This window comes from Daphnia magna, linkage group LG5 (genome assembly GCF_020631705.1).
Source record: "Daphnia magna isolate NIES linkage group LG5, ASM2063170v1.1, whole genome shotgun sequence".
NCBI lineage: Eukaryota > Metazoa > Arthropoda > Branchiopoda > Diplostraca > Daphniidae > Daphnia > Daphnia magna.
In genome coordinates this window covers 6,496,063-6,522,509 of record NC_059186.1, presented here as the reverse complement: position 1 = coordinate 6,522,509, position 26,447 = coordinate 6,496,063, and the positions used below count along the sequence as shown (strand labels likewise).

The window sequence follows — 26,447 nt, the reverse complement described above, 5'->3', positions numbered from 1 at the left end:
GCTAGATGCTCGGGCATCAAACACCAGGCCTGAATGAAAATCCCCATCTCCAACCCCCTCTCCCCCCCTCCCCAACTTCCTAAAAAAAATTTTTTTTTTTTTTCCTTTGGAAACCAATTGTGCGACTGCGTACGCCGGTGCGGAAGGTCTTCGTTTTACAGAAGACCAGTTGCTGCAACAGCAGCACAGCACCCATCCTCTAAATCAAATCAAATCGGGTTAAAGGCTACGTCTGCATTAATTGCCCTGCTACTAGACCGCTAGTTTGTTTCATAAAGTTAGGGCTATGGAAAATAAAAAATCAAGTGCTGTTTGGAAGCTTTTTAATCAGGTTAAAGTGGACGGGAAAGAGGTAACGGTGTGTTGCCTTTGCAAAGCCGTCACCCCATACCTTGGGAATAAAAGGAATTTGTGGTTTCATCTCGAAAGGGGTGACGCAAAACACAAAGAGGAATACGCCGCCCTCAAACCCCAGAAGCAGCCAGCGCCGAAGAGGAGAAGAACTTAACCTTCTCCCACAAGACTCCTCCACGAGGATAGCCGTGGCGAGGGGAGAAAAGCTGATCCCGCATCTGGAACTTCTGATTTAAACAATACTGGTGCTTCGACCAGCAATGGTAATATATCTTTATAAATATATCTTCATCTATTTATTATATTTCATAGTTTTAGCTAAGGAATTATGTCGTAAACACCTTGCTATTACTTTGCATGGACACTAAACCCAGTTTTGGTTTATATACTTATAAGACATCATTTTAATAGATTTTTTTTTGTTTGAAATAAGATGCTTCTGAAAGCCGCGCTTCGTCCCAGAGCAGCTTCTTGTGTTCTTCACTGGATGGATTGGAAGCGTCAGTGTCAACCGATGGTAAGAGTGATTATTCTAACACATCTACGTAGTGTAAATTTAATGTAAATAAAACATAGCTGTTAGGGTAGAGTTAGGCTCTGAACCTTACCAGAAGGATGGAGCACAAATGAAGGTCGAGGGATGGCATTTCGTGCGTTCGTCAAAGCCGTCGACCCCAGGATCACCTTACCTTGCCGCAAAATGCTGACACATTCACTTCTTCCAGAAATGTATGTTGAAGCAAAGGCTAAGCTGGTGACTTAACTTTCTCTTGCGAACCACATAGCATTGACCGCCGAATGTTGGACGTCGTTGACAAATGCCAGTTACATGACTGTAACTGCACATTTTATCAACGATCAGCTCAAAATGGTTTCGCGTGTCCTTTCAACGTTAGTTCTCGAAGTCAACCACACATCGGAAAACATTACTGCATGACATCTTAAATCCGTCATTGCAGATTGGGATGTTCCAGAAGACAAAATTTCAGGGATTGTCACGGACAATGTATCAAATTTCAAGAGAGCTATAGCTAACATCTTGAAATGGAAGCATAATCCGTGATTTGCTCACACCTTGAGCCTTGCAGTCAAGGAGGCTATTCATGACAACCCTGAATTTTCCGGTATTAAGTATATCATTTAGCCAAACATTCAAAATTGTATCATAGCTTTTCTTTGGCTATCCTGAACAAATGCCGAAATATTGTCACCTTCTTTCATCACAGCAGACCGGCCACTCTGAAGCTGAACCAACTTTGTAGTGGCAGGAAGTCGCGGCTTCAGCAAGAGGTGCCAGTAAGATGGAACTCCACGCTTATTAAGATCCAGAGCCTTTTAGGTATTGATTTGATTATTGAATTTCCTTTAGACTTACAATAAGTAACTTTTTTTTTGTTTTGGTCTGTAGCATTGCAAGAACCAGTGACGGATACTTAAAAAGAAATGTATAAGCGGGACTTATTGCTTGACGAAGACGAATACTTTAAAAGTGATGGATAAGCGGGACTTATCCCTGAGGGATTTAGTTTACTAAATAATCGAAGGTTTAGAGGTCTTTATAGCAGCATAGGCTCCTCCTCCGTCGGTCGACCTGAGAAGCTTTATTAGGAATTTTTTCAACCAATAGGAATCGTTTAAAGTGAAAATGGTCAGTAATGACGAATTAAACATATTTCCAAGCTGAAATTGATAGATTTAAATTATGGCAAAGGGAACTAATAATGGTTCAAATCGTTTTTATGCTTTAAACATGAATCCATGTGACATTCTTATCTTTTATTTGCATTTTAAAAAGTAAAAAATCGGCCATTTTGTACTTTTTTTCGGCATTTCAAAATTTCAAACGAAGATGGCACCACTTGTTATGTAAACAATAGTAACTAGACTAGATTGATCCTATAGTTTATCGCGACTGTACTTTTATGATTCCTAGTGAAATAAATCCACCCCCACTAAACTTAAACTAACCTTAAATCCCGAAGGTGCCCAAGGGGCTTTATTGCTTGACGATTAGGAGTGGGAGACATTTGCTGGTGCAAAAGCTCTCCTTAAACCATTCGATATCCTTACTCAAGACTAAAGCTCCCAGTATTATCCATCCGTCCATCAGACTAATTCAGGAGCACCTGACGGAGATCCGCTACCACGATTTCAATGATGTTCTTATAATGATGTGTAGTGCACTAAATTTGAACATGAAAGATCGTTTTGTGGATTTCTATCAGAGTTCTTTGCATATAGTGTTGAGCTACCTGGATCTTCGGTATGATTTATTTTAGAGAAATAATGTAATTAAACTTTATTTATTTCTTTTGTTTAGCTTTAAGACCGAATATCTTTCTCCGAATCATTCGTCCGTCGGTGCAGACTTTGCAGAAAAAAGGGTTGTCGTGAAAATGAGAAATTTAACAGACTCGAATTAGCAAGACGGTCACGATTCCGTCGGAAAGCACTCCCTAAGTCCGATATCGAGTGATGACATTCGTGCTCTTTACGACAACCATATTTCTCAGTTAAATCTGAATCGAGGTTGCCAAGGAAGAAGTGCATCAGCCAATTACATCATTATTACTAATGAATATAAAAAATTGCCACTTTTTCCATTCATCCATTTGGTCTAAGGATCCACTAGAAGCGTAGCAATCAAAGCAGAAAGATGGAATTTTCTGCCAATGATCCCCGTTGTAAAAAAGTATGCTTGTAACCCTCTGTTCCATCGGAACAGTTATTTTCCTCGGCTGGAGACCTTGTGCGGTAAAAAAAAAGCCAGCTCTCTCACAAACATGAGGATGTCTTGCTCTTTCTCTACAAAAATGCATAATATTTCAATCAACTACGTTTCTGGCCAATACAAAGAGATACAAACATAGTATGTTGATGTCATTTTGTTATTTATCAACATTTGGTCAAACTACAAGAGTTTGAAGAACCAAAAAAATATGTACAGCATATTTGTCTTTTAGGTATCCTCATCATTCACTATTGATTGTCGTAATTATTCTTGTTTTGAAGTTCTTCTAACACCAAATTTTATTTACTAATTGAATGATGAATCCTCCTCTTCATCCTCCTCAACAGATATTTTTAACAAAACAACCTAGCAGAAATATTATGTGCCCATTTTCTCGAAATTCGTTGGACTTAAACCATTGACTTCAGGGTGACTATCCGGTACTATACGACTGTAACACCACTACATGTTCATAAAGTGGGAGGTAGGGACGAGATGAATTTCAATATATCGATACATATCGATACGAAGAGCAAATGGAAAATATTGAAAACAAAGAAAATCTAAAATCAAAGCCGTCCTCGGATTTGAACCCTAAATGTACACGTTTCCAGTCGCAGATCCACTCTCCGCTTACAAATCGATATGCCATTTTTAAAAAAAAAAGTTTTACAAACTAAAAAAGACATGATTTTCAGTTTCTCGATAATTTCGATACGGAAAACAAAAACAAAATTCAGAAAGCCAAAAAAAATCAAAACTAATTTTGAACTCCGGGTCCCCAACAGCAATCCCCTTAGCTTTCCCGTGAAAAAATACTTATCTCTGGATAGCTCTTGGTAAGGGCTATCCATTTCTGTATAATTGGTGAGCAGATATTAATAGGGGAAAAAGTTTGAAAAAGAATTAAAATTTACACACATGTCTAGTCAGTCGAGTATATTCATAGAGCGCAAAAACTACAATAACCTTTCTGTCAAAAACTTTTTTATTGATGTAAATTCTTTTCATTACTTTACAGAAATGGATAGCCCTCAATTAGAGCTATCCAATTATGTAAAATTTATATATTTTGGAGTTATAGATTTCCTGAAAAAAAATAGAGCAAGTGACTGACGCGTACCTCCAATGTTTTACGAACGCACCTTGGTGTTTTAAGACAGCTTTTCCGGCTGGAAGACATGTTTGTATCGAGATACAAACATGACTGCCAGCCGCAATTTCTCTCTTAAAATAGTAAGGTGCGTTCGTAAAACAGTAGGGGGTACGCGTCAGTCACTTGCTCTATTATTTACATTACATGATGTATTGGGAGATGGGGAGACCCGCCAAACCACACTGACCTACCCGATAAATGGCGAATTGGTATAGTACTCCAATAAGTACTTTTGTAAGCCATTTTTTTACAGAAATGGACAGATTTTGTCAAAATAAAACCATTTCCATAATAGTTTTTAATTTTTTACTGAAAGTTTTCCCGTTAAAAATTAATATCCCGATGTGACCCATAGGTACTTGGGTAACAATACAGCAAATAAAATAAAAAAACACACTGATGTGTAATAAATTCTAAATAGGTAAAACCATTGTATTTATGTGAATAATTAAATTATAAACAATAAACTACATAATAAAAAATAGAGGAAAGAAAAAAAGCAATTGAAACGGCAGCGCTGTAGAAAACTCCACTGGGGAGAGTGTGCACCGGAAAATGCATCGCGCTGTGCAAAAAAGTGCATCGCGCTGTAGGCTGTCATCGTTCGAAATTACCACGAAACGTCTCTGAGAGCCGTCGCAATGATCGATATCTAGTTGAACGACAGACGATTTTCCACATGTCGTTAACCAACAGGTTTCCATGACTCCGTTTCAACCATGGTCTGGACTGTGGTTGAACTTTTAGAAAAGATTTCGCTCAATTTGGTAGAGCTCAACCTTGGTTGATCTTTTGGTGAACCATAAAACGGAAATCGAGCTCAACTGTGACGAATTGGTTAATGAAAAAATACTGATTGAGCTCAATTTAGGTTCGGGTTGAGCTCAAAAGTTGACGATAAAACGCACCCTAGTTTCATCATATATTGAACCAGTCAGGACTTCAAAGTTGGTTTCTTCGACTAAAGGGCTAGCACAGAGTTCTCCATCCATTTCAATGTTGCCTAGATTCACAAGATTGCTATCTTCTTGAAGAGCACTGCCCAATTCTTTGGTTTTTATCTTGACCTTAACACCTTTTGGGTTGGTCTGTGATTTGTAATGGCCCAGTCAGAGTCATAGAACCCTGGTTGGTTCACGACATCAATCGTCTCTCGTTGTGTCTAATTTCGGAAATAGCAGTCAGAGCCTCCAGCGGGTGTGTGATGAATGCACCAATCAGAAAACGTGTTTGAAAACTTCAACAGCCAATCACAACAGTGATAAGGGAAACGTCGGAGCAGACGACACCAGAAAAATTTAAGCTTGAAAAAAATCACTGACAATGGCCGTTGAATAACTCAGTTTCCCTCGATAGATGACTCTGATTCTAGTTTCCACCACTGTGCCCCGCCCAAAAACCGTCGAAGTTTTAGACACACAGACCAACGAAACGCGGTATAGGGATTCCTCTCAGCGTGAACCAACCAGGGTTCTATGACTGTCCCAGTTTAACGATCCCTGTCCCAGCAAAAGGCTGCTTCAACCTTTTCAATTTTTTAATTCGTTTTCCCTTTCCCGACGGACTTTATACTTAAGAAGTGAACGAGAACTTTGCAATTTTCCTTCTACTATTTTAGTCATTGCTTTTTCACTGACTTTCCCTCTATGCAACTTTTCCATTTTGACAGCCGACTATGTTTCTAAATTGTGATATGGTTTTTTGTTTTAAATCCTAGACGATACGAATCAAAATCCAATTACCCATCGTCTAGACGATAAGTATCGCTTTAAAATTGACGCCGTAGCTATTCATGACGTATCGTCTAGTTGTGCGCGACCAGCCGGTCCGTTGTTGTAGACTTTGGCCCCTCAAGTGGACATCTTCGATAAAAGCACCCAACTTTTTTTATATGAAGAAGATTACCCGTGTAAGAAACCAATCGGTCATCAGAGCTCGTAACCGGTAAGATTTTATCAAAATACAATAGGTTGCTGTTAACGAACTGCTTGTATAGCCATGAAAGTTCGTGCGATGCATAAGGAGAAAAGGGCAAGACTCATGAGCGATTAAATTTTCAGAATGTTTGTTTATCTCAGCTCACGTATGTTATGCTTGCGACTTAAAGATCTTCAATGTATTATCCGTTGCACCACTTACCATCAATGAAGGATTTGACCAATCGGCGCAAAGAATTTTGCCTTCATGCCCTACCATGTCATACAATGGTGCATTTGGACTGCAAAATAAAGAATTATCAACCAATTCCATTAATTGCTTATTTAAGACTTGCCTTCGACTATCCCATAGCTTTAAAATGTTATCATGTCCTCCTGATATGAACAATCTTTCATGTGTGGTAGACCAACAAACTGTTGACACCCAACCAACGTGGGAAGTGAAGGTGGATTTTACAACTGATCCTTCTATATTAAATAAAATTTCAAATCTCAGTCGGATGAATAATAGAGAGCGTGTCGGAAAATAAAATTTACCTTGCGATCGAGCATCATACAGCCGAACATGGCGGTCAGCTGATGCAGAGACAAGGGTTTGGTTTAGAGGAGAATATGAAACACAAAAGAAAGACTTGTTTCCAACTATTTCAGATTTTAGTCCTCCTAACTCAGCGTCCCACAGTTTGATAGTGTGATCCCACGATGAACTAAATATCTCGTTGCTTTCTGTCCAAACAACTGAAGATATCGCTTCTTTATGACCAGGTAAAGTCATCAAGGGTGTCTGCAACAAAAGATGGTGAAATAGATCAGCATTTTGGGACACAAATGTCAGATTGGACATACTGCATACAAGGATGTAGAATTGCCTACTTATTATATATTACAAATATATATTTTTTTAGAAAAAAAGTTCTCATTAAATAAATTTGTAGATTACAACTTAAATTATTGCTTTCAGGAGTTCGATCAACCTTTCATGGCTTATATGTCATACGGACATTACGGCTTTTTTCCTTTGGTATAAACAGCACTTAAGTGCAGTTTATGACACGAAAAATTAATTGAAAACGTTGATAATAGAAATTCGATGGACTTACACGCCTCAGGGATTTCCCAGGGTTAACAGTAGATAATTTTTGGTTTTCACCATCATCGATTTCAGTTGTTAGAACTGAATCAGAAGCTGTAAAAAAAAAATAAAAATAAACCAGATTTTTTAAAAACAGCTGATTTAAAAATGCATTTACTAGCAGCCCAGATTTTAAGCATGTGATCCCATCCTCCAGTGGCAAGAAAGGATGAATTTTTATCTACATCCACACACTCAATGGAGCGCTCATGTCCTCGTCCAATATGCACACGCTCAACCGCGTATGTTTCCAGATCCACTGTCCAGATCATAACAGTTTGGTCATGTGAAACGCTGTAAAGAAAAAAGAACTTGCATTTTTCTTCAAAATTTAAGATATGACAATTTAAACTACAACATTAGTTTTCATCAAGACAAAAATGAAAAGTTTTTCTAGGAAAAGATAAAGTAAATTATAAAAACCTCACATCTCAACCAATTACTAATTTACAATGAGCAGACAATATTTTCATCCAAACCTTGCAAAAGTGGCAAGAGATCCTGTTATTTCAATCCATCGGACTCCTTTTATTGGGCCACAATGACCAGGAATGGTTGTCTTGTGAGAGCCATCAGTTTTCCATATATGCAGAGTGTTATCATAAGACCCTGTCAAAATCCTAAAAATAACTGGTAATGAAGAAACCCACTTTTGAAAACTAGATATTTCTATACTACCAATCCTTAAAACAATGGGATGCAGATACCCAGTCATCATGATTCAAACTATCTTCCGGTTCAGGAGCGGGAAACCTTTCAAGATACTCAATATCTATGGTAACTTCAGTATTGATATCTTTCAATTTTAAATGTTCAACAACAGGGAGTCTCACAAATTCCCCAGATATTAAGAAATCAAATTCCACTTCTTCCCATCCTGTCTCACGAGTTTCTGAAATCATCAAATGGGATTAGCAGTGTCACAAAATCTAAGATCTCTAACTGTTTACCACGAAGCAAATTATTGACTAGTACACTAAGCAAATCGGCTTTTATTCCACAAGGAATTGAAAACGGAGCTTCCGGGAGAGCATACCTGTGACAAAAAAGACATGAGGCATCTTGTGTATCATGAACCCTTAAGGTAGAGCATTACTTTTCCTGTTTTGTTACAAATCTCACTTGAATTTGGCGTTCGTCCGTTGACATACTTTTTTTTAATGCTGCCATGCTGGAAACAATTAATAACGTTTACTTTGTTGACACCAATGAAAACTGGAATACGTGAACTAATCAAATGTAATCCACGTGTTCGTGGAGGCGTCTGCAATTTAATTTGGTGCATAAACCCTATATCGATCAGGACTAGTAACTCCTGCAACTTAGTCTCCCCCGTGACTGTAACCTTGAAGCTTGAATCAGAGTAATAGAATACTGGTGTAGCCACGCTTATGGCGGGCCCTCCCATTGTCTTTTTGGCCTGAAAGTCTTTCTGTCCCATAACGAAAGCGCCACAGCGGCTGTGTTGTGAACTTGTGATGTATTACGTTTTCGCTATGTTTTCGCTCATTTTCGTCGTCTGTACTTCAGAAATTAAACAAAAAGTGGCTTAATTAATTAGTGTGAAAAAAGTAAGAGCATGAAGAGATTTCTTAACAACCCTTAAAACTCAATTCATAGGTGGCAGTTACGGTTATGGGACACTTAAATCGATATCTTGCCTCATTTTCTCACAATCGATACGCGAAATTGGCAACAACTTTTGGGAAAAAATCCGAGAGAGGGAGTTAACATGGCCGTGGCTACACCAGTATTCTATTACAGTGCCGGTCCAGTTATAGAACCGGCCTGTGCGCGGTTCTATAACTGAATGGTTCTATAACCAAGCACCCGATCTTAGTGCCACCTATCGTTGGTTCTTTCATCCCTCAAACTTTGACGGTCTTAGAATGTAAGGGCACATAGCAGAGTGGTAATGCTGTTCGTCATGGATCTATAGTCCCGTGTTCGAACCGTTGCTATGACTAACTTAAAAAGATTTTTAATATATGTGTAATATAGTCTATGGCTATGAATGGTGAGCTACTAGTGTATCTTCATTGGTGGGGGACCATCCACAGAGGAAGTGGTTTGATGAACTAGAAGAACTGTTGTCATACCAGAAGGAAAAAGAAATTAGAGTTGGTAGAAGGACTGGAATGGAACAAGGTGCTAGAAGATAAGAATGAATAGTGGAAGCCATTTTATTCTGTTGTATTTGGTATGAATAACTTTACCGCCTATTATTATTGTATTTGGTATGAATAACTTTACCGCCTATTATTATTAGTTGGGTCATTGAACCAATGTACAACATTGCCTAAAAAGATAAAACCCATTACAGTACTATTTTTTTGCATTTTTTAAAAGGCAAAACCCATTCATTCCCGCCATAGAAAATCGATATAGTACATAATACGGCCAACGGTAGCGCTGAAACACGGCAAAGAAAAATCGGTTCGATAACCGAGCCGGTTCCATAGCTAGGCGGTTCTATAACTGGACCGGCACTGTACTCTGCTTGAATACCTTCTATGGCGGGTAGGCGTTACCTAGAGACAGCCAATCAAACAAAAAACAAGGGGTACAAGGCACCATCTGGCGCTGGCAACTGATACCTCATTGGAAAAAAAACCTAAATAACTATAACCAGCAACTTGGTCTCCGCGAGACGGTCTCGATCCACAGATTTTTTAACTTGAATTAAATCTTTTTCACCAAATAACTTAAAGTAAGTAAAAGCCTTCGAGACCGTCTCGCGGAGACCAAGTTGATAACCAGTGTGTCCAGTCCACTAGGGCTCGGCCCCGATTACCGGCAGTAAAAGTTTGGGATATTAGGATACTGCTCTCGCGTCAATCTGGTACTTTTTCCAATATAATTAACAGATTGATTTGGTAATGTTTTATGATTTCCTTTAACAACATTCATTTGAAGGCTCATGTATCTTATGTAAAGAAAAGAAATAAGAGTCCAAACGTCCCTTGCATGGATGTCCATTTGTTTCTGGCCCGGGAGTCCTTTTGTCGCTGGCATAGGAGCCCACTTATCGCATAGTGTAGGAATCGCTGGGTTCAGCAACATTTCGTTGCAGCGGCAAAACATCGGGAACCAATAGTCCAAACGTCGCTAGGCAGATGTCCTACGTACCGTCGCGAACCACTCGTCCAAGTGTCGAGGGCCAAAAGTCCAAGAGTCGGAATCTCAGAAACCTTTGAGTCCTTTTGGCAACTAGCCAAAAAGACTTTGTCCCTAATTTAGCGCTGCTGCAGGAAGGACAGTATGTTGGCGCAAAATTGCCTTTGCTGTTTTACGAAATCTATAATTTGGATACGTCTCAGAATTTTATGAAACTAAGCATTCTAGGTACAATTCAACAAAGATAAGTTTTTATTAGTGTTCTTTGTTTGTTTATAATACGCGCAGTTTATGATTTTGGTTTCACCTGAATTACAATGAGACAAATATAGACTGATCATCAATTTCGGTTCTTCATTACATTATTACATGGTGATGTATGTAAAATCAATCATTACGAAACTTACGAGTCGTTCAAACATCAAGCTAATACGTTGCATGATCCTGTTTGTCCCCTCCTCAAACTCCGCAAACGAAAATAATAAACTTTACACGTCTCTTAATTCAAAGCAAACCCGAGCATCGATTAGTATTGGCTAGACCCTTTCAACTAACTAACTGGCATATTTTCTTGCTCGTAAAACAATCACACACATAGCCAATAAAGCCAATATCCATGCAACACTGATTATGATTCCCACGTACACATCGGGCTGTTCTATACCCCAACCACGAGTGAAAACACATCTCAAAGATTCTATAGCATACGTCATGGGCATAGAGTAGGCTACGAAACGGAGATAGAACGACATGCCTTCAATCGGCCAACTAACACCACAGATAACAGTAAAAGGGAGAAAACTGGCTTGCGAAATTAAGAGGGCGCCAATTTCACTGTCGCATACTGTGGCTATCAGTAAACCTGAGTTCAGAAAATACAGAATTAAAATAAGGGTATATGCAGTAATAAGGGTACTTACCAAAAGACATTCCGACAAAGCTTTGTAGAAAAGTAATACAAATCGCTAGAGTAAGACTGCCGTGGCAAGGAATGTTGAAGATAAGTAGCATACAGATAAAAACCAGCGCTGTCTGGCCAATCATCGCTGTAAATTGATTGATCAAGTGGCTCATTAAAATCTCCGTCATCTGTACGCCTACAAGAATAAAAGAGTACAATTGGGAACTTTGGAATATAATATAAATATAAAATTGGGAAAACATATTTTATTTTACAAGCATGATGAGGAAATATACCTGCCACCATGCAACGATCGAGAAGACCTTGTTGTCTTTCAGAAATGAAGACACCAGAAGTCAAGGAGACTCCCATGAAATACACAATCCTTGAAAAGAACCTCGTGAATATATCGGAAGAAAAATGATACGTTTGTTTCGATAACAACTTACAACACGGTGAAAGCGGGGGCCATGAATTCGGTAAACTGGGTTTCCTTTTGGCCATAAACCGGTTCCAGAAACTAAAAATTACAGGTCTTGTTAACATTTTCTGCGTTGAAACTATATGATTATTTAGAAAAAATTAACGTACCTCCAAAGGAATGTAACCGGCTTCTGGCTCGCGTTCACAAGATCTCATAAAATCTTTGAAAAAATCCCCAAAAGCTTCCAGAATCCATCTTTCAATAAACGCGTGAATAAGGTGATCTGTGAACAAGGTAAACACATGGTTAGTCTCAAGTAAAAGAAAGTTAATGTTACGTTTGGCTCACTGGAAGAATCCATGTTAATGCCAATTCGACTTCTGATAATGTTTTCTAGCGTTGCCGAATCACCGTCAGCCTGCCGCTTCTCGAACTCCTCGGTGAAATTGTGTCCGAAATGGATGACCCCCCACACTTCACCGCTTCTTCCAGCTTCCAATGCTTCCGTCAAATTTTCGTATGGAACCTGATTAGAAATAGGTTATTCCATCGCACTCACATTCACTTCCTAATCGTGAAAATATTTCGTTTCAGACTATGTGAAATATCGAACCTGAATGATATTGTCTCGTATGTACCGAAGGTAGCGACAACTGAGCATGGAATAGGAGCAAGCCGTCGTGTAGTTACAGAGTCGGCCTTGGCTAGGTTCCACCTCATCGTTAACGATGCCCACCATGAGGCCAGTCGGCTCATGTCCCAGCGTTAAATTAAAAATCGTTGCTTGAATAAGAGGCAACAAGTAAATAAACACAAACATCCTATCATCATCCAACGATAAATGAAAATCTTCAATGTTGTCATAACCTAAAGAGAAGCATAGCAAAAAAAGGTTGAATTCCTTACCCGACATTCCGGAAAGTATGCAAATAATTTTTCCGAACTAGTGCAATAAGACGATGCGAAGAGAATAAAGGCGCCGTGAAATTGCGGTTTCGGCTATTGCTAGACGTCGTACTGCTGCAACTGCCGGTGAACATTACAACGCTGCTGGTTTCACTATTAACATTCGTACTACTAATACCAGGATTGGGCAGTACCTTCTGCATGGTATAAAACGGTTGTGTAGTCAATAATTGAACAAAAAATTTAAACCGGAGCATTGAGCGTTAGCGTAAAATTAGAAATTAATGCTGGATCGTTTTACTTTAAAACAAGCAGCAGGAAAAGACACTTCGCTCTGATGACCACGGTCGATGCTGATTTCAGAGCTTTCCAGTTGACAGATGCTGTCATCAGACGACACATTGCTACTGCTTTCTTGCCTTTGATCTGCAGCACGGCCAGCTGGGTTAGAAACTGTGGCTTCCTCGCTGAGCGTGATACCATTATCTTTCATGCAGAGTTTCAGGAATACGTCTTCTAACGACGAAAGGGCATACATCCGTAGCAGATTCTCTGGCGATTCTTCTGTTAGAAGGCGACCTGAACGCATCATACCAATCTTGAAATCCACAAAGAAAAATGTTAAATGATATTCTAACAACATCGTTTACAATGACACTGCATCGTGCAAATATAAGATACAGCTCAGGACGTAATAAGTCTAACTTGACACGTTTGACTAACACGTTTGAAACTATTAATGCAGATTTGTGCCGATTTGTGCATAGCCAATTTTCAATCGATGATAGCATAGAGAATAAAAAACTCCATAATGTATGTTTAAACTCTTAAATATGTACCGTGTTAGCTTGTCGAGCTTCTTCAATGTAATGGGTTGTGACAATGACGGTTCTTCCGTGATCAACGCTCTGACGGACAAGATGATTCCAGATACTGTAAACGAAGAAAAAATATACATAAATTGTGTAGCCTAGATTTAATTGGGCTTCCCACAAAAATTATGGAAATTCTAACTCTTATCATCTGTTAACGATTTCGCGGTCAACATTCTAGGTAACAAATCGACGAAATATGGTTTCAGGATTTGAGTATCTGAACTCAAAGAAAATGTGTGCAAACAAAAGTATTTGCTTTTTTAACTGCATGACTCAAAAGTTCAAACTATTTTGGTTACATTTTCAGTGCCCATTCTCTTTCTAATAGTTCAAAGGCTAGGGAAGAAATTTCCTACCGTGCAATCCCATTACGTAAAATGAAAGTTTCAACCCCTTCCCCCCTATCGTGTTTTCCTTATCGACTCCAAACAATATCAGTGAGGGAAAAAAATAGCTTCGAGCACATAGCGACAATCACCTGTATCTAAGTAAAGGATCAACGCCAACAGTCGGTTCGTCCAAAATTAACAATTCAGGTTCGTGAAACAGGGCGACAGCAAAGGAAACTCGTCGCTGCTGACCCCCACTCAGCGTTTTTACGTAACGATTGCTCGGTGGAAGGTCCAACAACTTGGTTAGAAATTCCAGTTGGGCATTGACGAACTCTGCTTTCAAATTAAAGATGCGACCAAAATAATGCAATGTCTCATTAATGGTAAAGTAGCCGTGCAGGGCGAGTTCTTGTGGCATGTATCCAACTCGCGGACCGGGTATTCCGCTCTCCACAGAGCCGGGCTCGTGACCAAAGACGAGCACGTTTCCGCTGTCTAATCTGCGACGGCCAACAAGGCAGCTCAAAAGGGTTGTCTTGCCACAGCCGCTGGCCCCCAGCAATCCGTATCTGTCAGAGAATTAAGTTTTTCAATAACTGAGATTTTGCACGTAATCCAGGTAATTAGCAGCACTAAGCGGCAGTAGAATCGATGCGATTAAGGAAATTCAATTATTGTCTTACATTGTCCCTTTTTTAACATTCATGTGAAGTTCGTCGAGGACTGGACAGCTTCCTTTTCCGAAACCATATCTTTTAATCGCGTTCCGGATAAGGACAGCCGGAACTACGCGAGCACAACTGCCAATGCTGTTGCTGTGTGTTTCACTTTCGACGTGACGTGACGGCGACACTATCGCCGTTCCTTCCGTGCTGTTCGTCATTCTTCGCAACGAATGTCTACAAACGAATGTTGTGGATAAAATTAGGAGACAGATTAAACCCCAAATTAAGGTGAATATTGTTAGACTTCTTCTCGGTTTATCTACTTGTGATAACCACTGTTCGATAACGCTTCACTAAAGACTAAAAATTAAAATTAAAATCTGAAGAGCACAGGTAAAAACACACCAGAAAAATAAAGCTCTTGTTCTGTAAGACTTATTCCATCAAATAAAGTTCATTGTAGTGGCTGCAGGAGAGGTTTTTGGTTTGGCGTACCGTCTCTTTCCCCTCAGGATGAAAAGCACATTACAAAAATTTGCAATGACGTCTTTCTTTCAGATATTCCAGAACCAGCTGTTGCGTAGTCCCACCCCTTGGCCTTGTGGCCCGCCATCACTACTACTACAACTATGAACTTCAGCTTTTATTTTTCAAGGTGCAATAACTCACAAGACCATTTTGCGCTAAAAGGAAAGAAAACGTTTTTTGTTACGCTCGTCTTCATGGAATTGCCTTGATTTTTTACTCGGCAGTTTGCCAAAAATTTCAGTGCAGCAGATGAATATGATGTTTAATTTCAGGCACCGCCAATGAATGCAGTTGTAAAAACGAATACGCAGCAAAAAGGACTGACCTGATCATACACGGCTGGCTGTTTTCCGTGTTGCCGAAATAGTGATCTCAAATCGCCGACTGTAATGAAACAAAGAGCAGTTGCTTGTTAACCCTGAAATTTTTGGTGCTATTACTTGGATCCACGACCTTCGTCGAATTCTATAGTACAAACTCATATCACCAAGTGCGCATCTCGGCCGGGCGAATCGCAAGAAAACATCGTCACGTCAGCTTTGCCTTGCGGGAACTATTTACAATCACGCCCATCACCATCGTAGTACATTTCGTGTACGCGTAGCTACCCATGGTTACTTGGAGGTACATAAACCAGCGCATGCAAAAAGTTAACGTGTTGACATTCTTACCATGAAGGACGTGAGACTCGTTCAAATTTTAATTATTTCCATTGCCGTCTATTATTTATGTCCCTCTGATACGCTGCGATTGCCCACGAATCTGGTTAACTTTTATACAAATCTGATGGAAGGGTTCTTACATTCCATTCGATCTCGAATGGACCGCAACGTTTTCCAAGACCCGGAATCGTTTATGACAACTGTAGGATATCTCCTTTTAATTTATTCAGAAATGTTTTCTAAATTTTAATTTCTATAGCCAGAGATAATTTATCATCGAGGATATCCAGTTGAAATCCATCACGTGGTTACGGACGATGGATACATTCTTGCACTTCACCGGATACCAAGTGGAAGGCGTGAAAGTTACCCGCAAAACGGAACGTCCCATTTAAAGCGAAGGCCGGTTTTCCTTCAACACGGAATGATGGGAAGCGATCACTTCTGGTTAGTCAGTTCCACCAACAATTCTTTGGGTAAGTTTAAGTTCAAACGTTACACATGTGGGCACCTTTAATCCTTTTGTAAAGAATATTTATTTGATTTTTAAATCATTAAATTAATCTATAGCTTTTATTTTAGCAGACCTTGGATTTGGTGAGTTTTTGTTATAATTTTTCTGTCTACGCATTTAAAATACAAATTCCAATATCTATTTAGACGTTTGGTTAGGCAATTCTAGAGGAAACACTTACTCCCGGAAGCATGTCAGCCTTGATTGCGACAAAGATCGGGAATTCTGGAATTTTTCGTAGGGCGTAATAACTCAATTTGAATATGAGAAAAGAAGCTAAAAACATGTATGTATTTTGAAACAAAAAGCTGGGACGAAATGGGTCAATTCGACATCACGTCCAGCATAGATTACGTCCTCAATGTAACCAGAGAAGAAACATTGGCCGCTTATATCGGATATTCACTAGGCTGTTCACTCTTTTTTATAAGCGCAATCGAACGCCCTGAAATGAACGATAAAGTGGATGTGATGATTGGGTTCGGTCCAACCGTTAGCGCTGCACATTTAAAGAATTACTTCCGTCTGATGGCACCCTTCGTGAAGCTCTATCAGGTAGGCTATATATCACATTTTGACCTACAAAATTGTTAAGAATAACATTTTTCCGAATCTTTGTGCTGCTCGGCATAGCTTTATCAACGTATGTTTGGCATAGGAGAGGTTCACACTAACGATGGCGTATTACATTCCATTACCCGTTTAATATGCGAAACGAGTGAATTTGGAGCTGAATTTGGGCGCTACTGGCTGTCTCATGTTTTCGGGAAATCAGATATACTCAACAATGTTTGTAATTCATAATTTTTCTGTTGTTGCTTCATTCAATCAATTCGTGTGGCATGATAGGACGAATACTATCGCTTAATCGCCCATTATCCAGCGGGAGGCTCAGCATATACCATGGAGCACCTTCTACAAAACTATAACACCGGTATATCTTTATTGAATAACAATCAATTTAAAAGTCGGAAAGAATCTTGAGCAATTACTTGCGGGCAGGAGAGTCATTGAGCTATTTCGACTACGGGGCGGAAGAAAATCAAAAGCGATATGGTGCAACTCTCCCACCCGAATACAACCTCACTTCAGTGACCGTGTCCGTCATTCTAGTTCACGCCGATAACGACCCATTCGCTCCACCAGAGGTGAACTAAACGTTTAACTGTTTTCGTTGTCCCTTTAAAGTTCTAATTAATTTATACCCTTTTTTTATTTTTTCAAGGATGTCTCTTGGCTGAAAACCAAGTTGAGAAATTTGAAGGGCTCGATACGAATGGGCAATCCGACGTTCTGTCACGGCGATTTCATTTGGTCTCCTCATGCGGCCGAACTTGTTTATCTGCCCGTGACCCATTTCCTACTGTCAGCCCACGATTAAGCGGGAAAACATAGTGCAAGATTACAAATAATGTAGCCATTCAAAGCTAATTTTAAATGAGCAACAGAAGACGTCATTCTCTTTTAACTCTTCACTAAATTTTGTTTATTTGGTTTTTTAATACAAAAGTTCTACTTGTTCCCATTTTCCGCCTGCTGCAAAACTAAGTATTTATTCAAATGTTTGAAAGTTCAGAATTCTGGTACTGAAAGTCATTGACCGATGTGTTATTCACGGAAATCGAGTGGAAAAGCATACAACATAGTTTGCGGTAAAGGTTGAAATTAAAAAAAAATACTATTCAAATAATTTTATTCTTGCGTTCCTCGAGTTCATCCGCTGCCAGTGAGAGTCCGTACTACGCAGTGTGAGTTTATTCTAAGACGTCGTTGTTAAGGGGGAAAAAAGGAGAAATAGTTATGCAGCATCAATCCGTCAAGCAGTCGTGATTTTTCTTGCAAACAAAGATGGACTGGGTCGGTATTGTTTAGAAATTTGCATGCACCGTTATACAAAGCATAGGACGGTGACTGAAGGCCAAGGAACCGTTAAAAGTACCTGGTGACTTGTAGTCAGCATTCGATAAGTCCTTCAAAATACCGGTATTTACAGTATTTGCATACTGTGTTCCATGCAAATCGTGAGGAACTGCGTACTAAAGAAGGTTTAGTTAGGTTATATAACCACGACACAACATCAGCGGTTGAGGACGACACATGAACGTTGCTATCAATTCAATGATTCGAGGTTAGTTTCACATTTGATTGATTTTTTTTTTTTTTTTTTCGGGGAAAATTTAACAATGATTACGCATTACGCATTACGCAACATTACGCAACTCCCTCCTAATCGAAGAGCGATGCACCTTCCATCAGCATCCGGAAAAGGACAGGTAAACCTGACAGTCGAGGTTGCACTATCAATTTTAAAACGTAGAAACCTTACGCTATCAATCTTTCTCCTTGCGAATATATCGTTCTCCTTGAAAAACTTACTAGAAAGAGAAAATCTTTTCTTGTCAGAAATTCTTTTCTCGATGATGACGTAAGAAGTAAAAATAAACATACACTGCGGTTTTATCTTGCACGCAACCAAGTGGTTTTTATATTGTAAAAAATTAACCACATTTTGGTAGAATAGATCCTTAACGTTTACAAACAAAACGAAAAGCAGGAAAGCTCAAGCAAACTGGTGGACTAACCCATCTTAAAACCAAAGCATAGCCACACAAATAAAACTCAGGCATCTCTCGTTCCGCGATTAGTAAAGCGTCAGATCAGACATCACCCTATTAAAATTAGCCGGTATATTTGCGGACGCGGACAACGATAAGACTTAAACACAGTAGGCCAAAAATCCAGCAGAGGCTGGTGACGATGCCCATGTAGACTTCGCGACGCTCGATGCCCCAACCGCGTCCCAAGATATTTCTCAGCGCCTGAATGGCGTACGTTTGCGGTGTCAGATTAGAAAGGTAACGCAGGTAAGTGGGCATAGCCTCCATTGGCCACAACATGCCCGCCAGGAGGAGGTTCGTGTAATTACTGCCCAGCGTGATCTGGATGGCACTGGTCTCTTCGTCACACAAAACCGAAACTAGAAGTCCTGGGCATTGCATTTGAATGGAGTGAAATATAAATATACAAAACAGTTGCGTTATTTTCGTGATTTTCATTTACCAAACGACATGCCACACAATCCTTGGAGGAGGGTGAGGAAAACCACAAGAGCAAAGTTGCCGTGACAAGCAGTGTTGAAGACAATCAGCGCAAATAGGTAAACGAAAAATGTCTGGCCAACCAGAACGATTAATTGGTTAACCAGATGAGCCACCATGTATTCAGTCATCTGAACACCTGTGAAATCAAGAAAGCGTCAAATCTCGTTCTCAGTTAATGCAATTTGTTTGGCAAACCGGCTACTAGGCTGCGATCGAAAAGTCCTGATTTGCGCTCAGTTAGGAAGACACCGGTTGTGAGTGCAAGAGCAAGAAAATAGATAATCCTTAGATGGGAAATGCAAAGGGCAATGAATATTTTAAGAACTTGATATGAAAGTTAATTATACACTTAATGAACATCCGACTTTGGATGTCGTAGTTCACTTACGCCAGAATAAGGCCAGGGATCATATAATCGGTGAACGGTGGTTTGCCTTCTCCATAGATCGGATCCAGAAACTGAGCACATCGATACAAGAAAAGGAAAAATTCAATGCTCGTTTTTAGGAATATTCACCTTTTAAATGTTTTTCAATGTCTACCGTGACAGGAACGCTTTGCGCCATCGGCTGATACGAGCAAGCTGCCAAGATGTCCTTACTGAAATCGCCAAACGCATCAATAAGTTGTCGTTTAATGGTCAGTGAAACCTGCTTATCTGTCGTATACAAATGAGCCGATTAGTTATGCGGACAACCTTGAAAAACTACTTCCACGAACTTGATTCATCTAGAGTAATCGCGACACGGCTAGCCCGGATCGTTTCGTTATCAGCGTAAATACCATCCGCCCGCCGAACCATCAACTCATCGGTAAAGTCCTGTCCGAAATGAACCACGCCCCAAACTTTTCCTCGTTTGGTCGCGTCCAAAGCTTTCTCAACACTTCGAAATGGCACCTATACAAACGTACGGACGTCAGATCGGTCATAAACTTACGGTCAGAGATAATCTAGAAAGTGTTGAACCTGGATTATTGTCGTGTTGTCTATAAACCGAAGATAACGGCAACTAAACATGGAATAAGTACAACTTGTTGTATAGTTACAGACACGATCTTGGGTCGGATCCAGCTCGTCATTAACGATAGCCAATTTGAGGGACGTCAGATCCCCTCCCAGAGATAAACAAGAGAGTATCACTTGATTGGCCGGCAAAAGGAAGACGAACAAAAATAAGCTGCCGAATAATAATATTCAATTAGGAATTGAATTGATCGCTACTCAGAAAGTAACAGAAAAGGAAAACGGGAAAAAAAAATAATAATAAAAATTATACCCAACGTTTCGAAACATGTGCAAGAAATTCTTTTGAATCAGTGCGCCAAGACGGTGACGAGAGAAAAATCTCGTCGTAGATTGCGTGTTACAAGTTTGATGGATGACGGGCTCTGATTCATCGCATTTGACAGACAATTTGAATCCCATTTTCTTTATTTTTCCGCTCTTCACGTTAGTGATACCTGAACCTTGGTTAAGCACTACTTTCTGTATTCATAAAGAAAATTAAAATACTTCCATTTTCCTTGCAATTTGTTAAAGGGTGGGAAAACAATGTTCTTACTGAAACGCAAATTGGGGGAATAGGTGTTCCGGAGACATCCAATTGACTTGCGCTACGCTCAAAGGCATCATTGTCAATACCTGCTGAAAGTTGTTGGACTGCGAAGGCTATCTCACCGACAGTTTCGGCATTACTAACGGTTTCAGCTTGCGAATTACTGAAATCTTGCGTGCATAGGCGAAGAAATACGTCTTCTAATGAAAAAAGCGCATATTTCTGTAGGAGATTCTCTGGACTATCTTCCGTTAGCAAACGACCTGAACGCATCAATCCAATCTAGGTAAAACACAATCTTAAAATCAAATAAAAAAAGAGCAGTGGATTTTAACGTAAACACTGAATTTATCAGCGACGAGTAGCAACAGGTGGGGCTCGTGTTTAAACCAAACTGGCCCGTTGAAAAAGAGAAAAACATATAAAAAAAACGAATAGCCCGTGAGAATGTCTTAAAAATCTAATGACAGCCGACAACCAAAAATAAAATGGGTTCCATTGAAAATAATGACAGTTTAAGCGTTACTTTCTAATAAATAGATTATTGCGGTCCTACCGTGTTAGCCTGTCGTGCTTCTTCGATGTAGTGGGTCGTAACGATGACGGTTCTTCCATGATCGACGCTCAGACGGACCAGGTGATCCCATATGCTGTTGTAACGAATATAAGGACACTAAACATTATTCTCTTTCAATTCTAGTCTGAAATATCATGAAAAATGAAGAAAACATGAAGGACGTGAACCTGGGAAGCAATTGGCCAATGGCACACTAATCAACACTTATCAGTTATCACGTTAGACACCTGTAACACAGACACACACGGTCTGTCTCTCTGTCCTTGTGAGTGATTCAGTCTAGGATTTTTTTACCGTTCAAAGGCTTTTCAAAGTTCAAAGGCTGGAGAAGAAAAATTTCTCATCTGCACGTGGCAGCTCGTTAAGTAACAAGCAATGCCAATACCCTCAGGTTTTGTTGTTGCCTAGTACCTCTCCCCCAAACAACATTGCAGGTGAAAAGTGACAAAGCAATGAAGCTTAAAGCACACGGATACAATTTTTCTGGGAATTACCTTTGTCTAAGTAAGGGATCAACGCCAACAGTCGGTTCTTCCAAAATTAACAATTCAGGTTCATGAAACAGGGCGACAGCAAAGGAAACTCGTCGCTGCTGACCACCGCTCAGCGTTTTTACGTAACGATCGCTCGGTGGAAGGTCCAACAACTTGGTTAGAAATTCCAGTTGGGCATTGACGAAATCTGCTTTTAAATTGTAGATACGACCGAAGTAATGCAGCGTCTCCTTAATGGTAAAGTAGCCGTACAAAGCGATTTCTTGTGGCATGTAGCCAACCCGCGGGCCAGGTATTCCGCTCTCCTCAGAGCTGGGCTCGTAACCGAAGACGAGTATGTTTCCGCTATTTAATTTGCGGCGGCCAATAAGACAATTCAGAAGGGTCGTCTTGCCACAGCCACTGGCCCCTAATAATCCGTATCTGTCAAAGAATTGATCAGCACAAAATCGATAGTTCGCAATCGATAGTTTGCAAAGTGACATCAAATTTACAGTAGCAAAATTCAGTACAAGTAGAAAAGCACAAGAGCAATCAATTATTTAGACAGCAATCAAATTGTATCTTACATGGTTCCCTTTTTAACGGTCATGTTCAGTTCCTCCAGGATTGCGCAGCGGCTATTTCCAACGCCATAAATTTTATTCGCCTTGCGGACGAGCACTCCATCAGCACAGGTGTCGTTATTTCTTTCACTGTCAAATTGATCAGAGGAGACGAACACTGCCGGACCTTCAACGTCTTTCGTCATAATTTAGAAAGACAGTAAAAAATCCCAGAGACAAAATTTCTCAACAAACTAAACTTAAATTTTCACCAGTCAAAATATAAGAAATAAAAAATAATAATAATAAATAAAAAATACAAATTGTTAAAAAGGGAATCTCTTTTTTTATGACCGATGGCGTAACAAAACTTTTTCCGAATGATTATTCGGTAGAGCTCCAATGTTTAACGATCATCTCAATGCCTTTACGATGGCAGCGGGACTCGCCTAGAGGAATATAGGACGTTCACGTCACATCCCACCACCTCTTTAGAGCCCACCTTTTCACCTTGACAACTAACAAGATCTCATTCAACGCTCGACAACCATAGACTTGATGCATCTACGTAGATTCTAGAAAAATTTACAAGTTCGTCATTCATTGTACTACCAAAATTTCCGTTACTTTTCACGCCGTAGCTAATGGATATATAATATCATAAACAAATATATCCTCTTAGATTTGTTTTCGTTCATAATTTGCACGTCGGTGCCATTTGAAATTTTTTAGTAGCTTAGGGTGGTACCTTCTTTAAAATTTACTGTTGCCATTATAAATATAGCTTACATTTCCTGATGCGTTTATTTGTTTAAATTGTTCGTTTTGCACGAAATATAATTTGCAATTTGTATTTGCGTATCTTAAAAATATTTTCCAAATAGTAACAGTAAAATTTTTGTTCATTTTCACGATTGCCAAGCTAGCTGTTAGTTTAGTCATCTTTTTATTACGCAGTGACTCGAGTATAAATGTTTGTAAGAAGATTTTAGAACAAATAAGCCGATTACATACAATACAAGATTGCGGAAAATAACAAGATGCAGCCCACTAAGACGAGAAAAAGCACCACAAATTGTATCCAATACAATCTAAAGAAAATAATGGTACAAAGATAAGGTCATTTATCACAGAAAAAAAGTGAATTCAATGAATTATACCTTTTGAGATTGCTTCTAGCTAGTGGGAGACTTCTAATATCGTCTTTAAGGACATACAGTCGTAGACCTAAAATGTAATTTTCAAAATAGTTCTGCCAATTGATCTTGCGAACGTCGAAATAAAAAAGGTTGCGGTCCTCGACGGACATTTCTTCTATTAAATGGATAGGATTGTTACTAATGAATCGCCATTGATGCGTTGTAAAAAATTCATAAGTCGAAAAAGCTTCACTGGCTTTGGAGTACAGCCGGACCTATTTTCCGTAATAAAAAAAAGGGAGATTTGTGATAGCCAGTAACTTCCTTCCAATTTGATTTTTTAAATCACACAGTTAATTCAGTTGTGAGTCGTACCCATTTGGTTCGTTTGCCCGTCGCTTTCATAAACAAGTCCATCAAATAGGCCGGCAAATCGTGAAGCAAATTTTGATTGATCTTGAACGAAAGGTCGTTGGTTGTGTAGCAGACACCCGGATACCACATCATGTCCTTGGTGGGAAATTTCAACCAAGATTCAATCGTCCAGCGTTTCAAGAGACCCCAGGTGAGCGGGTTAAGATGGCCAGTGGTACAATTGTAAACAGAAACGCCAGTCGGACTGACACACGATAGAATTTGAAAACAATGAAATATTCTTTTTTCCTTGTGAGAATTATTCGAGGAATTATTACAGGTGAGAATAGATCCCTACTTGCTAGTTGCTGTATGCCAAGCGACAGCAATCATTAGATTGATGGGGTAATCAACAGGGATAATATCGCTGATCATATCTTCTTTAATTTTCAGGATGCGGAATAAACCTTTACCAACTGCAGCCATCGTTCCTAAAGCCATTATAAAATGTAGTCAAACTTTTAGTTCAAAATAACATGACCACAGAGATTCTCAATAAAATAACCGGATGTTCCATTCATGTTGTCAACCCAGCCTGGAAGAGGCTCACTTTGAGCTGCAGTAACGATAGATGGCCTGACGATGACCAAAGGAACGCTTGCGCATCTTTCCTTCAGCAATTGCTCGGCCAAGGCTTTCGTGTAAGCGTAGGTATTAGGATAATTACCAAGTAACCTTAAAGGATAAACTCCTATTAATTGAAAAAAAATAAGTTTGCTATTCTAAGACAATGAGCGCTTACTGCTTTGACATGTTTTTAGCTCCATCATCATCTAGGCAGTCAATGAATTCTAACAACTCTGCAGGATTAACTTTAGCGTCACGATAAACATCTTCTTTAATTTCTTCACTGTCGAAATTACTGAAAGCCGTTGATACGTGCACGAGAGCCTGAAAACGAAGACGAGAAAATTCAAAAGGACTTTTGTCGATTTACACTACGGTTACGTAAAAAGAATTTACTTGAAGGTGTTTCATTTGTCGGCAAATTTCCAGTAATTGCAGGGGTCCTTTAACATTCATCTGAAAGGCTGCTTTAAGTTCTTCGTTGAATTTGATGGTAGCAGCAGAGTGAAAGACTATCGAAACATTATCTGTCAATAACTGCAAATCGGAAGGAGACAGTCCCAGTCCCGAAGAGGTCATATCCCCCGTCACAGCTGTGATTTTTCTCATCACATCCGGCTGCTGTTTCCTGACCTTGTCGAATATCTGCATAAATAAATTGCATTCGTATTTGTAAAATTATTAAAACATTGCAGAACTGATTTAACTAAGGTTATGGGAACTCATTAGAAAATACTAACCGGATTTTGAATGAGTCCTTGAAGACGACAATCGACGCTTTGGCCTCTCGAAGGTCTCATCAGTAAATAGAGACGTTCAATACCTTGACACGCTCGTACAAGCTTCTCCACCAACACCTTGCCCATAAAACCCGTTGCTCCCGTTACGAAAACAGAACGACCATTGTAAAATTCACTTATAATTGACTGCTTTCTATCTGCCTTAACTGCCATTGTTAATACCCCGCTGGATACGCTCCGGAGAGATAAAACTGGAAGCGATGGTTGCCCTAGAAGTGCTGCTTAATCTTTGATGCATCGTCCATTTTATAGACTCTGTAACACCCCCTTAGGATATCCCAGGTAACTAGCAACCGTTCTTTGACGAGGTCAATGCCAAATGGTATACAGTATGCTATAGCTCATAACCCCGAATCCAAGATTTATTCAGGTGCTTTCAGTTTTAGTTAGTTAAACAGCCATACAAGCAAAGAAAATATATATCTAACGATATCCAACGCGAAAATAACAGTATTTGAGCCGTTCAAATTTTGATTATAATACGAAAAATCTAGCTGTGTTTAAAGAAAAAAATCTGAGCACTTGAAATTGATCCCAGTGCCCCTGGTGGCGCAAGCACAAATCATAATTTTCTCTGTAAAACATTTCAGTGTAACAACTTTGGGGTATAGGGAAGCATTTTTTTAGTTCAAATAATTCAAAAACATGCACTATATTCTAATAGATTAAAAAAAAAACGCGTGGTTCGGCATAAAAAAATTAATTTAAGGATGTTTTGAAGTATTTTATTTATATTTTTGGAAACGCCGGTATTAACATGGCGTTTATGGGGAGAAAAGTGATGTACCTAATCATGTGAACGATACTTTAGCGCCCTGGGTGTAAATTCTAAAATTTTTTCATGTTAAGATAACTTTTAGAGCACTTTCTCTTCGGATAGAGGAAAAAAGGAAAAAAAATTTAGTCCTTATCAGTAAAAAGATATTCAAGTTTTCCTAAGACCCGTAGCACCATAAGAATGCACTAAAAAAACGGGGGTGTACCTAATATTCGGTAATAATTTGGTGGGTACTGTATAAT

At 39.4% G+C, this 26,447-nt stretch overlaps 5 protein-coding genes and 3 long non-coding RNA genes across 13 annotated transcripts; 4 read left to right on the top strand and 4 right to left on the bottom strand.

Annotated features, from left to right (window-relative positions):
• Positions 1-2,192: 2,192 nt before the first annotated feature.
• LOC123472240 lies at positions 2,193-2,763 on the top strand. Its single transcript, XR_006646587.1, has 2 exons — positions 2,193-2,617; positions 2,675-2,763. It is a non-coding gene; the product is annotated as an uncharacterized LOC123472240 (long non-coding RNA).
• A 2,431-nt stretch (positions 2,764-5,194) lies between these two features.
• Positions 5,195-6,485, top strand: LOC116923592. Of its 2 annotated transcripts, XR_004394575.2 has the most exons (3): positions 5,211-5,820; positions 5,959-6,185; positions 6,238-6,485. It is a non-coding gene; the product is annotated as an uncharacterized LOC116923592 (long non-coding RNA). The 2 variants fall into 2 exon arrangements; XR_004394574.2 differs by having other exon boundaries at positions 5,195-6,185.
• LOC116923551 (ribosome biogenesis protein WDR12 homolog) lies at positions 6,290-8,676 on the bottom strand. Its single transcript, XM_032930047.2, has 9 exons — positions 8,407-8,676; positions 8,261-8,346; positions 7,989-8,202; positions 7,790-7,930; positions 7,429-7,604; positions 7,279-7,364; positions 6,716-6,962; positions 6,514-6,646; positions 6,290-6,459 (listed from the first exon to the last, which is right to left on the bottom strand). The coding sequence occupies exons 1-9, from the start codon at positions 8,478-8,480 to the stop codon at positions 6,330-6,332; spliced, it is 1,287 nt and encodes a 428-aa protein (XP_032785938.1). The 5' UTR covers positions 8,481-8,676; the 3' UTR covers positions 6,290-6,329.
• A 1,118-nt stretch (positions 8,677-9,794) lies between these two features.
• Positions 9,795-10,771, top strand: LOC116923595. The gene is made up of 2 exons (XR_004394580.2): positions 9,795-10,152; positions 10,227-10,771. It is a non-coding gene; the product is annotated as an uncharacterized LOC116923595 (long non-coding RNA).
• LOC116923531 (ABC transporter G family member 20) lies at positions 10,662-15,529 on the bottom strand. Of its 3 annotated transcripts, XM_045173377.1 has the most exons (14): positions 15,512-15,529; positions 15,384-15,442; positions 14,549-14,764; positions 14,012-14,434; positions 13,498-13,591; positions 12,960-13,256; positions 12,659-12,855; positions 12,366-12,573; positions 12,101-12,278; positions 11,920-12,035; positions 11,778-11,848; positions 11,625-11,713; positions 11,348-11,524; positions 10,662-11,289 (listed from the first exon to the last, which is right to left on the bottom strand). In XM_045173377.1, the coding sequence occupies exons 2-14, from the start codon at positions 15,389-15,391 to the stop codon at positions 10,982-10,984; spliced, it is 2,382 nt and encodes a 793-aa protein (XP_045029312.1). In that variant the 5' UTR covers positions 15,392-15,442; positions 15,512-15,529; the 3' UTR covers positions 10,662-10,981. The 3 variants fall into 3 exon arrangements, with proteins under 3 accessions (XP_045029312.1, XP_032785917.2, XP_032785918.2); XM_032930026.2 differs by having other exon boundaries at positions 15,384-15,522; XM_032930027.2 differs by lacking the exons at positions 15,384-15,442; positions 15,512-15,529 and adding an exon at positions 14,936-15,079.
• A 13-nt stretch (positions 15,530-15,542) lies between these two features.
• On the top strand, positions 15,543-17,761 carry LOC116934313 (lipase lipl-4). 3 transcript variants are annotated; one of them, XM_045173378.1, is made up of 10 exons: positions 15,543-15,682; positions 15,852-15,922; positions 15,980-16,196; positions 16,291-16,317; positions 16,381-16,471; positions 16,543-16,789; positions 16,868-17,023; positions 17,084-17,168; positions 17,237-17,382; positions 17,460-17,761. In XM_045173378.1, exons 2-10 carry the CDS (start codon positions 15,878-15,880, stop codon positions 17,613-17,615), a joined length of 1,170 nt encoding a protein of 389 aa, XP_045029313.1. In that variant the 5' UTR covers positions 15,543-15,682; positions 15,852-15,877; the 3' UTR covers positions 17,616-17,761. The 3 variants fall into 3 exon arrangements, with proteins under 3 accessions (XP_045029313.1, XP_032797770.1, XP_032797769.1); XM_032941879.2 differs by lacking the exon at positions 15,543-15,682 and having other exon boundaries at positions 15,691-15,922; positions 16,303-16,317; XM_032941878.2 differs by lacking the exon at positions 15,543-15,682 and having other exon boundaries at positions 15,691-15,922.
• A 928-nt stretch (positions 17,762-18,689) lies between these two features.
• On the bottom strand, positions 18,690-22,935 carry LOC116923532 (ABC transporter G family member 20). The gene is made up of 12 exons (XM_032930028.2): positions 22,532-22,935; positions 21,963-22,385; positions 21,448-21,541; positions 20,898-21,173; positions 20,613-20,821; positions 20,303-20,513; positions 20,056-20,233; positions 19,878-19,993; positions 19,724-19,794; positions 19,531-19,619; positions 19,295-19,471; positions 18,690-19,220 (listed from the first exon to the last, which is right to left on the bottom strand). The coding sequence occupies exons 1-12, from the start codon at positions 22,711-22,713 to the stop codon at positions 18,913-18,915; spliced, it is 2,334 nt and encodes a 777-aa protein (XP_032785919.2). The 5' UTR covers positions 22,714-22,935; the 3' UTR covers positions 18,690-18,912.
• Positions 22,936-23,348: 413 nt separating this feature from the next.
• On the bottom strand, positions 23,349-25,680 carry LOC116923545 (putative fatty acyl-CoA reductase CG5065). The gene is made up of 8 exons (XM_032930040.2): positions 25,368-25,680; positions 25,024-25,272; positions 24,803-24,951; positions 24,566-24,735; positions 24,359-24,491; positions 24,022-24,265; positions 23,668-23,921; positions 23,349-23,598 (listed from the first exon to the last, which is right to left on the bottom strand). Exons 1-8 carry the CDS (start codon positions 25,578-25,580, stop codon positions 23,514-23,516), a joined length of 1,497 nt encoding a protein of 498 aa, XP_032785931.2. The 5' UTR covers positions 25,581-25,680; the 3' UTR covers positions 23,349-23,513.
• Between the last annotated feature and the right edge of the window lie 767 nt (positions 25,681-26,447).

Excerpts from the sequence above, each read along its gene's own strand:
- LOC116923545 (XM_032930040.2), bottom strand. The coding sequence starts at position 25,580 with ATGGCAGTTAAGGCAGATAGAAAGCAGTCAATTATAAGTGAATTTTAC. Across the intron at positions 24,492-24,565 it reads CAACATGAATGGAACATCCG|GAACGATGGCTGCAGTTGGT; the intron begins GTTATTTTATTG and ends TAATGGCTTTAG. Across the intron at positions 23,922-24,021 it reads CGGGCAAACGAACCAAATGG|GTCCGGCTGTACTCCAAAGC; the intron begins GTACGACTCACA and ends TACGGAAAATAG.
- LOC116923532 (XM_032930028.2), bottom strand. The coding sequence starts at position 22,713 with ATGACGAAAGACGTTGAAGGTCCGGCAGTGTTCGTCTCCTCTGATCAA. Across the intron at positions 22,386-22,531 it reads ACCGTTAAAAAGGGAACCAT|ATACGGATTATTAGGGGCCA; the intron begins GTAAGATACAAT and ends ATTCTTTGACAG. Across the intron at positions 19,994-20,055 it reads GATTACTCTAGATGAATCAA|ATAAGCAGGTTTCACTGACC; the intron begins GTTCGTGGAAGT and ends TGTATACGACAG.
- LOC116923531 (XM_045173377.1), bottom strand. Across the intron at positions 13,257-13,497 it reads AAGCTCGACAAGCTAACACG|ATTGGTATGATGCGTTCAGG; the intron begins GTACATATTTAA and ends GTGGATTTCAAG. Across the intron at positions 11,849-11,919 it reads CCGGTTACATTCCTTTGGAG|TTTCTGGAACCGGTTTATGG; the intron begins GTACGTTAATTT and ends TGTAATTTTTAG.
- LOC116923551 (XM_032930047.2), bottom strand. The coding sequence starts at position 8,480 with ATGGCAGCATTAAAAAAAAGTATGTCAACGGACGAACGCCAAATTCAA. Across the intron at positions 7,931-7,988 it reads TCCCATTGTTTTAAGGATTG|GATTTTGACAGGGTCTTATG; the intron begins GTAGTATAGAAA and ends AGTTATTTTTAG. Across the intron at positions 6,963-7,278 it reads CTGGGAAATCCCTGAGGCGT|ACACCCTTGATGACTTTACC; the intron begins GTAAGTCCATCG and ends CTTTTGTTGCAG.
- LOC116934313 (XM_032941878.2), top strand. The coding sequence starts at position 15,731 with ATGAAGGACGTGAGACTCGTTCAAATTTTAATTATTTCCATTGCCGTC. Across the intron at positions 16,318-16,380 it reads TTTAGCAGACCTTGGATTTG|ACGTTTGGTTAGGCAATTCT; the intron begins GTGAGTTTTTGT and ends ATATCTATTTAG. Across the intron at positions 17,024-17,083 it reads AATCAGATATACTCAACAAT|GACGAATACTATCGCTTAAT; the intron begins GTTTGTAATTCA and ends GTGGCATGATAG.